The 14,305-nt window shown below is 40.8% G+C and overlaps 2 protein-coding genes and 1 long non-coding RNA gene across 3 annotated transcripts; 2 read left to right on the top strand and 1 right to left on the bottom strand.

Moving 5' to 3' along the window:
* The first annotated feature begins 3,602 nt into the window (after positions 1–3,602).
* Positions 3,603–4,916, top strand: LOC103985923 (GATA transcription factor 2-like). Its single transcript, XM_065151449.1, has 2 exons — positions 3,603–4,029; positions 4,113–4,916. The coding sequence occupies exons 1-2, from the start codon at positions 3,751–3,753 to the stop codon at positions 4,794–4,796; spliced, it is 963 nt and encodes a 320-aa protein (XP_065007521.1). The 5' UTR covers positions 3,603–3,750; the 3' UTR covers positions 4,797–4,916.
* A 1,447-nt stretch (positions 4,917–6,363) lies between these two features.
* Positions 6,364–9,767, bottom strand: LOC135638564 (uncharacterized). Its single transcript, XR_010496656.1, has 3 exons — positions 9,579–9,767; positions 9,385–9,449; positions 6,364–6,661 (listed from the first exon to the last, which is right to left on the bottom strand). It is a non-coding gene; the product is annotated as an uncharacterized LOC135638564 (long non-coding RNA).
* Positions 9,768–10,945: 1,178 nt separating this feature from the next.
* On the top strand, positions 10,946–12,675 carry LOC135638935 (zinc finger protein ZAT4-like). Its single transcript, XM_065152538.1, has one exon. The coding sequence runs from the start codon at positions 11,132–11,134 to the stop codon at positions 12,626–12,628; it is 1,497 nt and encodes a 498-aa protein (XP_065008610.1). The 5' UTR covers positions 10,946–11,131; the 3' UTR covers positions 12,629–12,675.
* The last annotated feature ends 1,630 nt before the right edge of the window (positions 12,676–14,305 follow it).

The following is a 14,305-nucleotide window of genomic DNA, read 5'->3' as shown; positions in this document are numbered from 1 at the left end:
ACGTTTAGACGTAAATCTGCGTTTAGACGTAAATCTGCGTTTAGATGTAAAACTGCGTTTAGACGCAAAACTGCGTTTAGACGTAAAACTGCGTTTAGACGTAAATCTGCGTTTAGACGTAAATCTGCATTTGGACGTAAATCTGAGTTTAGACGCAAAACTGCGCTTAGACGCAAAACTGCGCTTGAACGCAATCTGCGCTTAGACGCAAACTGCACCTAGATACAAACTGCGAATTTGCTTTTGCTTCACAATAGTTTTTGAACGAACGTAGCTTTTGGTTTTTAAATTATTATAAGATTTCCGCTGCACTAATTCACCCCCCCCCCCTCTTAGTGCTCTCGATCCTAACAAAAGTGACCCTTTTGATTATCAAAAAAATTTATTTAATCTCTCTTGGGTGTCAAACTAACTAAGAAAAGTAGCTCTGATACCAACTCTTAAGATCATAATGACACTAAGAAGAGGGGGTGAATTAGTGCTTTCAAAATAGAGAAATGATTCAAAAATTCGTTCGATGAAACTGATATTAAAAATATGTTTAACTTAGAATATGAGTAAGTTTAGTAAGCAATTAAATCAGTAAGCAATAGTAATAAAGAGCATAAAAGGAAATACACATCGGATTTATAGTAGTTTGGTCATCGCGACCTACATCCACTCCTAATTCTTCCTCTGATGAGGCCACTAGCTTTAACTAATGATCTTCTTTTTAATAAGCGAAGATCAACTATTCTTGTTATAACTTTTTTCTCTTTTTCACATGCTTAGGAGAGAACCTTTACAACTCTCTTTTACAAGTAATCATTACATCTCCCTTACAATGACTTATAAGCTTAAGGAGGAAGGAACTCAACACTTTCAACAGAGTTTATACACTTAGAAAATAATTTTTTTATGCTTTTTTTTACTATATTAAGCAAGAATAAGTAGGGTATTTATAGGCCTCAAATGACTTCAAAAATTGAGCCAAAAAGTCTAATAATTTAGTTTTCGAGATACTAGCAATACTATCACCAGTGCTAGGTGGTACTACTACTTGACAAGCCTCCTAGATTGGGCTCTAGTGGTATCATCACTTGCTTAGGCAGGGTACCACCACTTGACACTATCTAGAAGACTACGTTCTGGCGTTACTACCACTAACTTGGGTGATACCACCATCGGGTTTTCTGAAAATGTACATTCTATATTTTCTAGCTCACAAGCAGTACCATTGTCTAGTCTAACGGTGCCACCACTTAACTCAACTTTAAGTTCCTGAATTAACCTTCCAATAGGCTCAATTCAGTCCTAATTCAAGTCTAATAGGCCCCTTAATTAAGTTGATATGGTTACACCCAAAACCAACTCAATTAAAACCTAAACTAATTTAATCAAGTTATAAATGATTATAATCATGAATCCTATGTTGTCCAGCATATCATTCGTTCATCCAGCACTTCGTCCGAACTTCCGATGCGTCATTCTTTCCTTCGACCTATTGCCAAATCCATCATTATGTTAACCTCTCGCAACATTCGATCTTAGCATAATACCCTATCCTTTCGACGCGATGCTCGATCTCTGACATGATCCTCTCCGGCCCAACGTCAGGTTCTCCTACTTCAATCAATTTATCTTTCCAAAGTTACTCTTGCATCGCTTTTCTCATATGCTCTTTGGTTCATAATTTAATCAATTGGTTTCATTATCAAAATCTGGGATTCAACTTACTTATATTGATATTTAAGATCTTGCTTATGACATGAATATGTCACCGGAGGATATGATATGCTTGGTCGAGTCCCTCGAGAATGTATCATCGAATCAGATTTATCTTATAATAATGGTACTGACTTAACCAAATATTATGGTTGGTCGAGTCCCTCAAAACCATGATGGTTTAGAGGCCAAATAAAATGGGAATCACTAAGAGTTGTGATTAGCAAAAATTATCTAGGACTTAGTGTGATTTGTCAAGTCCCTTGAGGTCATACTAAGATACCAATTAGATTTTGATCCCCACTAAAAATCGCATGTTCCGACGTTTTACAATTATATCTTTAGCTTTTTCTATAATAATAGAAATAATATCAAAATTTGAAGATAGACTTCAGATAACTTTTCTATTGTAATTTCTTCTTTTAGGTTTCAGATTTCATTGGTTCACAATATAAGAGAGTTTTGAGAAAAAACTAGTAATAAATTTAAAATCTTTTATCATAACAGTTTTAAGTTTATGTCAAAAAATTTGAAACTTTAAAATTTTTACTTTGTTTGTGCCATCAAATATACTTTTTAATATTTTTTAGGCTTTTATTGATATTGATGTTATCATGATTTTGAAAAATATGGACTCGTGTATTACTTGTTATAGCACGTAGAGGGTTGTTGCATCTTTCTTCACATTCTCATTCATTTGATCTTTGTTATCTTTTTTTTTATCTATTATTTTTTTAGTTGGCATATTGATCTTTTTCAAACTAGGTTCTGATATCTTGTTGTTTTTCTGTAGAATTTTAAAGAAAAAAATAATAATAGAAGGAATGAAGAATATTTTAATCTAAGAATATTTATTTATATTAGTTGAAAGATAAAACATATATTTTTTAAAATTATATATTTATTTTAATTTAGATTTTTAGATTTTTAATTTATTTATCTTTAATTATTTGAATTAGTCTTATCGATTATGCGAGTGACTAAAGAGGAAAGGTAAGAGCTGGAAGAAGCGAGGGGAAGAAGGGAAGTGGTGGAGGCGATGCCACCTCGCGGTACGGCGGAAGTGACGAAGGTGGCAATAAAGAAACACTGAGGACGGTGTGCTGACAGTCAAGGGTAGATGACACAGGACGGGATGACGATCATAGTGTTCGAAGTCATGAGAGAACGGGTAGTCGTGAAGCATGCACCGATGATGCGACGACGACTGGGGAAAGGTCGACGGCAAAGGGCAAAGGTAATGACAAAAGGAGTAATTTTTTCTTTTTCTTTTTTTGTTAAAGTGATAAAATAGTAGTGTCCCGGCACGTGATTATATCAAGCTGTTATCATAATGGTATTTGAATCCACTTTGGATTCCGTGGCTTCTGTCGTGATAGTGGACTGCGTCCGGCGGTACTACACGACAATTCCCGGTGTGAACCGGTACGTACTCTCGGCACGGCGACGACGGCCACGTGGTGGAGCCAGAGTTTTCGGGCGGAGACACCATCGTCCATGACGTGACTCGTGGCGCCGAGAGGGACCAGATGCCGGGGATGTTTTAAAGCGGATTATAATTAAGCCTCACCTCCACCGCTTCCTTAAGTGCACGTGCAACTACCTCCGTGTAACGTCCTTTACGCATCACACGGTCAGTAGTCGCTTTAAGATTGCGAAATCGGTCCATGGACGAGAGCGGATGGTCCGATGCAGTACAGGGCGGTAATGAAGGATCGTTTCCTGTTCCAGCGGAGACAAGTGAACCACGTCATCCTCTTTGGGACAAGTGTTCCAGCGGACACAGGTAAAGAGGGTTGACGGTGGTAATATGTACATTTGTCTCGAAGAGAGCGAACTATATGTATACATGTACTATTATCCCATGTTGCTCTCGTTTGTCATGAGAGGAAGTCGTATTAATCCACGTTGGCGTCGGTGTCTTCCATAATGCAAGTGCTTTATTGCTTCCCCCCAGTCTGTGTTTCGCTACCACAACCAGCTTAACTATTTCTCGTCGCTTGTTGCTGTAGGAGAGAAGGGAATTCTCCTCTTTTGCTGGCATGAATGGCGCGGAAGCAAACGATGACGCTGGATATGGACTTCGGAATGAGAACGCCAGCTTCCTCCTACTCTGCTTCATTAGCTACCGTTGCACCGCAGCAAGATGCTGCTGCTCCAGCTTATCCTTACGGCCTGCCACCCGCCGTTGACGCTCTCCGCGTCACCGACGTCCTCGACTTCTCCGGCCGCGATCTCTTCCCCTCAGCTTTTGGTGCTGACACCCAATTCTTTACTGCCGGTGGAACCGCAGAAACAGACTCATCTTTCGACCTCTACGTTCCGGTGAGCACGTCCACGAAGAACACCCAGTCGACTTCTTTCTGTTCTCTTTCGTTGTGTCTGGATTTGTTTCTCCTCTCCTGCAGAGCGAAGAGGCGGCGGAGCTGGAATGGCTGTCGCAGTTCGTGGAGGACTCTTTCTCTGACGTCCCTTACCAGTACACCGGCCTTACGACCCCCGCCAGCGACAAGCAGCTCTTAGTGGACCAACGCATTGCCGGTGACAACCAGCTAGGCGTGGACCAATGCGTTGCACGTTGCGCAGCGAGAAGCAAGCGGTCCAGGAGCAGCAATCCTACCACGGTTTGGTCCTCGTTAACGCCACCACCGCAGTCCTCGCCGTCGTCCTCGTCCTCGTCCTCGTCTGATTTCCCACCTTCCCAACCTGATTCCATCGGTATTAAGTGTATTAGCAACAGAGGAAGTGGCAGTAATGGCGGTAGTGGAGGAAAGAAAAGCGGATGGGGCGTCGGAGCGGCGGGCGGAGTGCGACGGTGCATGCACTGCGCATCGGAGAAGACGCCGCAGTGGCGGACGGGGCCGCTGGGGCCGAAGACGCTGTGCAACGCGTGCGGGGTGAGGTACAAGTCCGGGCGGCTCCTGCCGGAGTACCGACCGGCGGCCAGCCCAGCCTTCGTGCTCACCCAGCACTCCAACTCCCATCGCAAGGTCATGGAGATCCGCCGCCAGAAGGAGCTCCTCCTCCGCCATCACAAGAACCAACCGCCCGCCTCTGCGGCTGCCGCTGCCAATAGGCCAGAGCCCCTATAAAAAGCTCATTTTTGCAGGATCACAACTTCCATTACTGTATTTCCTTTCCCTTTGCAAAAATACCAAAATGCCTTTATTGTAGAAAATAAAAAGTTTCTACCGAATCTACTTTGAACTGAATCAGATTTTTAGCTGAGCTGATCCCACATTGAACCAGACCGATAATAACAATTTAATAAAATTATAGTGTTTTCGATTCAGTGAATAATGTCTTATTTTTTATTATCATATTTTCAAAATAGATGATGATAAATGTTATAAAATTTTATCAAATAATTGATAATTATTGTTGGTAGAAATTTAAACTAATTAAAATCGAACTATAATAATTTACAACAAGGTGGAGTGTTTTTGGAAACTGAATTTAACCCAAATCGTTTCGATCAAAGGCACTATAGTTCTATTTAACTTATTTGGATCAATATGATATGTGTTAGCGGGCAAGTAAATTGGAATCACTGGGCACTGCCAGAAATCTGCAGCTTGCTAGATTTCACAGGTTACAGGAAGGCCAAGCATGGTAATTTTGGGACATGACTAATGCCACATGCTATATATCAATACAGGCAAACCCTGCCGACACACATTCTGCACCATTACATCCACGCCTTAATGAGTTGATCCCACCTGTACCTTTGATAGGGATCCCAGAACAGTGTGTCGGGCTTGAGTTTAGGGTGCATGTCGTCAGGTTTTGCCTGCATGATCATCTGTTGACACATATTAAGAGCCATTTACACTAATAAAAATGTTTTTTTTAATTAATGGAGCCTAAGTTATATGTCCAAACTCTGTAAGTACGCCTGACATAGCGATTGAAATGTATGAGATCTTACCCCTACAAGTCAAACAACTATTTTTCTTACTCGAATCCTACTCATTTGGGTCACAAAGGATACCATGGCATCGAGATTTGCTCTTCACTCACAGGTGCTCATTTTGAGAACTTAATTCACTCACAGGTGCTGACATAACTTTATATTCCTACGGTTACACAAACACAATCATAACGGTAGTTATAACTCTTTGAAATAACATAAGCTAATGGAAAAAAAGATCAAAATTTTCTATGCTTTCAGGATGCTACAGTTACCTAGCAAAATTTTAGCTTCCCCGACAGCTCCATTTTTCCAGCCTATTCTTGAAGAAAGAAGGCATTAGTCTTATGAGATGAAACGTGTAGTATCCCACTGAATGGATGTTGAATCCACCAAACACTGCATTTTTGGTGCATATAGGATTCTGCATTATCTTACCATTTGTGTCACTGCTAAGGTCTTTTGATTTTGATGAAACACCAAAATCTGCAATTTTATTGCAAAATGCAGAATTCACCCGGATCAACTACTTCCAAAATTGCCTAATTACATCATCTTTATATAGTTGCAATCAGGGTGTGTTGTGTTGGTTACCAGACCCATGCTGGTCCCTGGCCAACTGATAAGGATCTGATATGGGACTGGGATGTACCTGTCCGAACAAAACCTAGAACCATGATATCAATGACATGACCTAACCTACCAAAAAAGCTAACAACTTATATTTTGAGTTGGTCCATGCACAAAAAAATCTCAGTCAGACCTACAGACACCAGCTTCTATTTGGATTTGGTTCTTGACAGAATTTTATAAGCGTGGTTACTTGTTAGAGGCTGTTCCACCTAACAATTGTTTTGAAAATAAGTTATTAGGACCAAAAGGACTAACATACAGTACAAAACATAAAGTTCTTTATCATGAAAGTGCAACCAGTAGAACCAAACAGCAAATTAAGTATATAACAGAATGTAGAATAGCAAGTCAAATGAAACATCATACCTACTGCGTTTATTAATCTTCACCAGAAGGTCGGATGAGTTAAGACATCTACAAGAAAGAAAACATGCACATGAGAATGAAAAATTTTGTGCCGAGAATATTATTGAAATTACATGCACCAATTCTGCATCTAAAGTAACAAAGGATGGTTCCAAAAGAGATAAACCATGCATGGCACATTTCAACTGAATGAACCAGAAGGGGCAAGCTAACCCTCAGGATGTGTACTCATCAAATGCCCATGTCATTTTTTCTAGATCAGTATCTGACTGATGAATTTATTAAACTTCATATAAAAGTGATTCAGTAAATGCAACAGACATTCCAAAAGCCCTAAAAAGTCAATGTTAGCTGGAGTTTTTAATCACCAAAGCTTGCTTTAACTTTTGGATTCAGAGCTAGAGTTGTCTCACCATGGCAGATTTTGCAAAAGTACTCCCCTCACCATAATCACAGTTGACAACCCACAGGCTAATCTAGTAAGGAAAAAATATCCATGTTCCATCATCTTTTGCGTGATTCAATAGAAGTATCGAATATTTAAAGGAGTATTTGTTTTTGCATGTCTGTAAGCACACAATATGATCCAGCAACAAATCCCATCTGGCATAAAAGAAAATTCTGGCAGACTGGCATTAACTTAGGGATGACCAGACAATCAGGGTTCATAAGAATTCTAAAAAAGAAGAGGCTCTTAGGCACTTAATTATCACACTTAGAGAAAAGATAAAGAATGACATGAATGAAAAATCATTTTTAAAATGTTCAAAGAAAAATGACATTTATATAAAACACTATAACTAATATCATCATAATGACAATTTACTGTGACACTAAATCTTAATCTGTAGTTTATGTGTCCACTTTTCTAAACAAGAAGCCTACAGCATGTAAAAAATTATTCTTTTTTATCTTTGTAACATCTAATTTGCTACAATTAACACTCAAAAAGTGTTCTATCACAAAGTTCTACAAACCGGATGGACTTGTGTGTGCTGCCTGATGCATACAGGTCAGCCCAATTTTAGGAGGTCTGCGTGCAATATAGGGCTTACCACCCAGCTCTTTTTATATGTTTTATACCCTCACAAAAAACCTTGCAAAACATTCTCTCTACAGGGAAGCTGTTGAGTGCACAATCAACAGCTCTCTCTTAAGCTGACTTTCAAACTACTACAGTGGTACAACCCTAAGAGATATAGGGTCCACCATGCTCGTCTACTCTCTTGTACTAAAAAGGAGGTTGGGATCATCCTGTGGTTACTAGATGATGGGAATAACTAAGCTAAAATTTGGAAATGAGCACAAAATGTCAACAAATTCATTTTCTCACTAGTTATTTCTGGGTCTTTTCGTTGAATTAACTTACAACAAGAAACATCCACCAGAGTTTGGTGCAGTACTTGCATTTTGGTGCATTCTGATTCCTTTCCTTGGTCTTTCGTTCTGTTATATTCTTAATAAATTATCCAATTACAACGTATTAACCGCTAGTGCACCTTTCTTTTATCAAATCTCAGGGACATGGTCTAATCATGAGGGTAGTATTTTATCATGGTGTTGGATCCCAAGTCTTATGGATTCTTTCTTTGTTACCCCTGTGTCCATATGCTGTATGGACTGGATTCATGCTGGTTGGGTCATGGACCAGCATGAATCCGGTACCCAAAGTGTCGACCCTTGTTCTATCACAAAAATGAATGTGAAATTTAGCGTTATTGTGTCCCCACACAAGACACATGATTTTGCATGAAAATTCATAGCGTTGCAGAATGGCCAAGCCTGTCTATATCAATGCTTGCAGGCAAACATATATCATGCTTGAAAGTTACTGACAAGGGTAAACAGCTGCATGCCATTCTGCAACTGTTTGATAACATCTTGCAAGCCATATTGTCTGTACCAAACAGCCATATAATAATTTATTTAATTCAATAAAAGAGAACTAAGAAAGAAGGAAATGATAAAGAGAAGAAAATAAGGGGAAAAAGAGAGAATAAGATGGAGAAAAAGGAAGATAGCCTGGGTCTATATCTTATTGTTCTTACAGTTCTATTTTTATTCTGGTATTCTCCATTATTTAACCACAAAACCTTAGCAGAGGAAAAAAAAATCTTTAAAATTTGTGCTCTATGTGCTACGTATAGTCAATCAACCATCTAATGCATTACCATGCTCAAATGCACAATGAGATAATTCTCACCATTACTATCCCAGTTGGGCTTATGTGCTCAAGCTTCTAACTAATAATCAAGCTTGTCTTTTTTTGCTTCTTTGTAGTGTTACATGTTTATGCAACACATGTCACAATTTTTCAATGCATTAATCTTACGAAAGGCATGCTCCTATAATATTATCAATAGGAACATTAATAATTTATACACACACACACACACACACATAATATATATATATATATATATATATATATATATATATATATATATATATATATATATATATATATATATATATAAATATAATTTTTGGTAATTCTTGGAAACATTAAATCCCTAGCAACAAATGGCTTCAAGACCAAAATTCATCTTCTAGCTATGCATTTAGTAGATACAAAATGCATGATATTTATGGTATACGACATGATTCGAACAAGTTGAATAATTTTTGTTTTGAAACTTTAATGGGACCAACTCTCAACTTGATTTTTACGATTGTTTTTAACATAATGAAAGGATCCAGACTATGAAAACCGTGAAGAGACCGCTCAAAATCATGAAAGAACCAGATCAACAACGAAAGCGGGTGTGTACCTTCAAAGAAGAAATTTGGAGAAAACGTATTAGCGATCCGCATTGCCCCGGAGCCACACTTTCACCTAGCCGACGGCAACAATTAACCATCAAACTCTAGAAAACTGGAATCAATAATTAAAAATTAAATCACCAAAATGTCGTTTTTCTTTTTCTTTCTTGTTTTTGTCCGGTCCGATGTGAGATTAATCAACCTTGACAAAATCGCACTAGCAGGAAGCATTTCATGAGGGAGAGAGCTCCTCCTTCCTCCTGTCGGGTCTTTTCGTCAGTGACCGTGGGAAGAGGAGGATGTGCCGTTCTTTGAGCCAAGCCAAGGGGCCGCCATGGCACTGCTAACTTCCCCCTCGTCGTTGTCGCCCATCGTTCGAGACGCCCCTTCGCTTTCGTGTCTTCCTTTGCCATCAGTTGAGAGTATGTTTGGGGATTTTACATGTAATCCTCGCAAAGTTCGAAAAGAGCATATTTTTCCCTTTGAATTTTAATATTACATATACATACATAATATATATATATATATATATATATATATATATATATATATATATATATATATATATATACTACTTTCAAATTTTATACGAATATTGATATATTGAAGTTGATAAGTATTTTTAAAATTTCAAATTTAACACTTTCGGATATAAGAAATTCAACTATATAGAGATTTATATATAAGGAAAAAGATTATGGTTCGATTATTCCATAAATACTTCATAAATCCTGACTTTAGATAATAAAAGAATGTGAAAATATAATTTGATTTTTTTTACGAGTTGAATTAAATATAAAAAAAAATCTTTGAAATTTATGTAAAAAATATCAGGAATTTATGTATGACTTGACATGGAATGAAACTTATATTTTATTTTTATATTTTTTTTTATCTCTACGGACATAAGTAAGTAGTTTTTTCTTTTCCAATATATAGGTAGGAAGGGTTGAACCAAAATCATATGTACATTATTTTTAATTTTATATTTGCTTAATATATATATATTGAATTATTCTTTTAATATCAGGTTCTTCCCTCATATTTTGTACCTTTAGATCTATCCAGCTGACAAACAAATTGTAATACACTACATGATAAGGGACGTAGTTCTATTATCTTCATTAAATACTCATTAAATGATAAGGACTCATTATAGACAACCCTCATTAAATCTCTCTCTATTGAATCTCAATTATAATTTTATAATTTAAGAAGGAAGGAAAATATGGGATAAAACGGCTCCACATATTAAGAGTTTAATGGATGGTGGTGAGCGGGTGATTCCTGTAGTGTACCATGGAAGGCCAACCCTACAACACCCCTCCCTCCTCTTCACCCACACTTTGGTGCTTTGACCCAGAGGCGCCAACGCAGCGCGCCCCGCACCACCCGGGCCGGACCCAAAACCCCATTCCTGACGCCCACTTGTCACCAGCGACTACAACCCAGCTCCACTCTCCACTCTCCTCCCTCCTCCACCTCCAACCAACACCTCAACTATAAACCAGGGATCAATTCAATTACACCACTGAGATCAACACATGCGTATTAGAGAGAGAAGAAAGAGAAAGAGATAGATAGATAAATAGAGAAACAGAGAGAGAGGGAACCCCGTTTGAGCTTAGTCTTGCACCATCCAAACTTTTACTAACCCACCCCTGCATCAATCACAACCACTACAAACCTCCTTCGATATCCAGTCTTCTGTCTCTCTCTCTCTCTCTCTCTCTCTCTCTCTCTCTCTCTTTCCTAATGGCTATGGTGATGGACCAGCAACAACCAGAACAGCAGCAGCAGCAGCCACAGACCTACAAGCACTACTGCCGGATCTGCAAGAAGGGCTTCGGCTGCGGTCGTGCCCTCGGTGGCCACATGCGCGCCCATGGGATCATCGACAACGCGATGGGCGGCCAGGCCTACGCCGACGGCGACGCCTCCGGCTGCGGCGGCTCGGATTGGGAAGACAAGCTGAACGGCTCGACGGACGCCGGCACCAAGCGGATGTACGCGCTCCGCACCAATCCCAACCGTCTCAAGAGCTGCCGCATCTGCGAGAACTGCGGCAAGGAGTTCCTGTCGTGGAAGTCCTTCCTAGAGCACGGCAAGTGCAGCTCCGATGAGGAGGGCGACGAGTCGCTGCTCCCGTCGCCGAGGTCCGAGGGGGAGGACGATCTCGTCGGCCAGAAGGGATGCGCCGGTTGGTCCAAGGGTAAGCGGTCTCGGCGGAAGGTGGTCTTGAGCGAAGAGGAAGACCTCGCGAACTGCTTGGTGATGCTGTCCGCTGCCCGGGTCGAACCAGTGACCGTCACCGAGACCGAGGAGTCGTGCGCGTCCGCGAGCAAGGAGGATGATCACCGGCGGCAGCAAGCGTTCACGATTGGGGCGGCGACGGACACGGCTAAGGCTCCTGCGTTTGCATCACCACCTCTGCCGAGCGCTCCCAGGGGAACGTTCGAGTGCAAGGCCTGCAAGAAGGTGTTCAGCTCGCACCAAGCACTGGGTGGCCACAGGGCCAGCCACAAGAAGGTGAAAGGGTGTTTCGCCGCCAAGCTCGACGCCCTCGACGAGGCCCCGCCCGACGAAGAGGTCATCTCTCACGATAAGTGCAGCAGCGAAATGGTCGCGTCGATGTCCATGGCGATCGTGCCGTTTGAGAACACGACTGGTCCCTTGGCCGTCGCCCCTCTCAAGAAGAAGTCCAAGGTGCACGAGTGCTCGATATGCCACCGCGTGTTCACATCCGGGCAGGCATTGGGCGGACACAAGCGGTGCCACTGGATCACGTCGAACTCGCCGGACCCCGGCCTGAAGCTCCACCCCATGCCCGACCACACTAACCTCCATCGCCATCTAACGCTTAGATCAATGTTCGAGGCTTCCAGCTCGGAGCCGCTCGATCTCAATATGCCTGCGCCCGTCGACGACATTGCCAGGACCAGGAGGGATATTGGGAGTTCACTGCGGCTCGAAATGCCTGCAGCGATCTACTTACGCTCATGGATCGATCGTGGCAACACGACGAGCAAACACAGAGCCACCAGCAGCAGCGACAAGAACAATGAGAACACAAACGTTCACAGCAAGGACAACAACACTGAGATGTCTAGCTTCAATGTCGATGACGAATCGGACAGGAAGGTGAAGCTAGCAAAGTTGAGTGAGCTCAAGGACGTCAACATGGGAGGGGAGAGCTCTCCTTGGTTGCAGGTGGGAATTGGTTCGTCGGCCACCGAGGGCAGTGAGGCATGATGATAGTCTTTCGTTATTGTTCCGACTTCACAGAAACAGAAAAGAGAAGGAAGAACCTGACACTGTATGTTGTATTAGAAGACTGTAATTACAAGACCAATTCTTTTCCCTCGGGACCAACAGTTCTTTGTCAAATTTCCTTTTGTTCAAAGATCATGTAACTCCTTTTTCTAATAAAGATGAATGCTTTTGATCCAACTGGAGAAGCAGGAGAAGAAGGCCACTTTCTACTGGTTGCTGTAAGTCTGTGTTCTTTTGCTTCTTGACCCTGAAAACAAAGCATTGCTTATGACACAGTGCTATTTCTTGCTCCCCTGTGTGTCATGATGTCAGGGCCACCTTGTTGGGTAGTACACCAGAAAGTGCACACCTACTGATCAAAATGTGACCAACACACCATCCCCAATCCAAATAGAAGGGTTCCTCAGCTTTCACTAGGAAAAGAAATCCCAGTTTATATGGTCATACTGAGCCTCATGTTGCTGTTAAAGAGTCCCTATTAACACACCTTTTCTAACTCTCAAATGAACTGATCTTTAAGTAAAACTAATGCACATCAATCACATTCCCCTCAATCCATCGGGGCCCTTCTGGTTCCTGTATCTCCTTGTGTTGGTAGCGGTGTTCCTTCTACCTTTTGTTTTGGAAGGTACATCTTAACAGACAACAGTGAATCTGGTCTCAGAAATCTTGTAACTTCAGCAAGCATTCACTTTGCTCGTTGGAAGAAGATCTCGCAGAAACCGTTCCAGATGCAGCAGCCTTTCTATTATGAATAATGGGTATTCCTTCTTTTAATCTCAAGCTCACAAACTTATGTATTATTAGCACACTTGTGTTGGATGCTTACGATGTTGTAATGCACACAACGAAGAACAGAAACACAAACAGTCGGGCAGCGCATGTGGGATGAGCGCCTTTCTCGTTGCCTTCTCTACCTATTCTCTCTCACAGTCATCTCTTTCCTTTTACTGTATTATAACCAATGGATTCATGACGTGCAGGTGGTTGGACTCACTTCCTGCTTCGTTTCCTCCACTAATCCTTCTCTAAACGAAGCAAGTCCACCTAAAAGAGTCAATGAAAAGAAACTTGAGATCCGTATTAGGTACAGAAGGGTGATAAGATCAAGAAAAGAGATGCATATTATGATGCCAAGATGGCCATGACATCTACAACACTTGTGCAGAACTTGTTAAGGTTTTTGAAGATCTTACAAATTATTTTAGATCAAGTGCAAAATGTAAGTTATTATACATCTTCTGAAGTACCCAAATGATATGTTCAGCAAACTGCTGTTAGTCAACGAGCTTTGTTGTGTGACTCATCATCAACACTTTGACATTGCCCGACATATAAACTATGAGAAGAACTCCCAAATGTTTAAATCTAGTCAACTCCATAATCATGAAGTTTTGCTGCATTCAGCTCTCAGATGTGAAACCAGAACATTGATAACGTATAAGATGCATTTGACTTTCTATGTTGTTTAATCTAAATTATGTTTTGTGCATCATACGACTAATTAAATGGTCAAGAAATTAAGTAGTAAGCATGCATAGTAACATCTCAAGAGAGATTATTGCACACAAGAAAGTCATGTGAAGAAAAGAACCGATGGTGTGACATAATGAAGTGAGTTCGGGAAGATATTACAATTGACAAAAGTCTTGCGAG

This window comes from Musa acuminata, chromosome BXJ3-5 (genome assembly GCF_036884655.1).
Source record: "Musa acuminata AAA Group cultivar baxijiao chromosome BXJ3-5, Cavendish_Baxijiao_AAA, whole genome shotgun sequence".
NCBI lineage: Eukaryota > Viridiplantae > Streptophyta > Magnoliopsida > Zingiberales > Musaceae > Musa > Musa acuminata.
This window is presented reverse-complemented; position numbering and strand designations above follow the sequence as displayed.

Coding starts and splice junctions, on each gene's coding strand:
- LOC103985923 (XM_065151449.1), top strand. CDS start 3,751: ATGGCGCGGAAGCAAACGATGACGCTGGATATGGACTTCGGAATGAGA. Junction 4,030..4,112: donor CTTTCGACCTCTACGTTCCG/GTGAGCACGTCC, acceptor CCTCTCCTGCAG/AGCGAAGAGGCGGCGGAGCT.
- LOC135638935 (XM_065152538.1), top strand. CDS start 11,132: ATGGCTATGGTGATGGACCAGCAACAACCAGAACAGCAGCAGCAGCAG.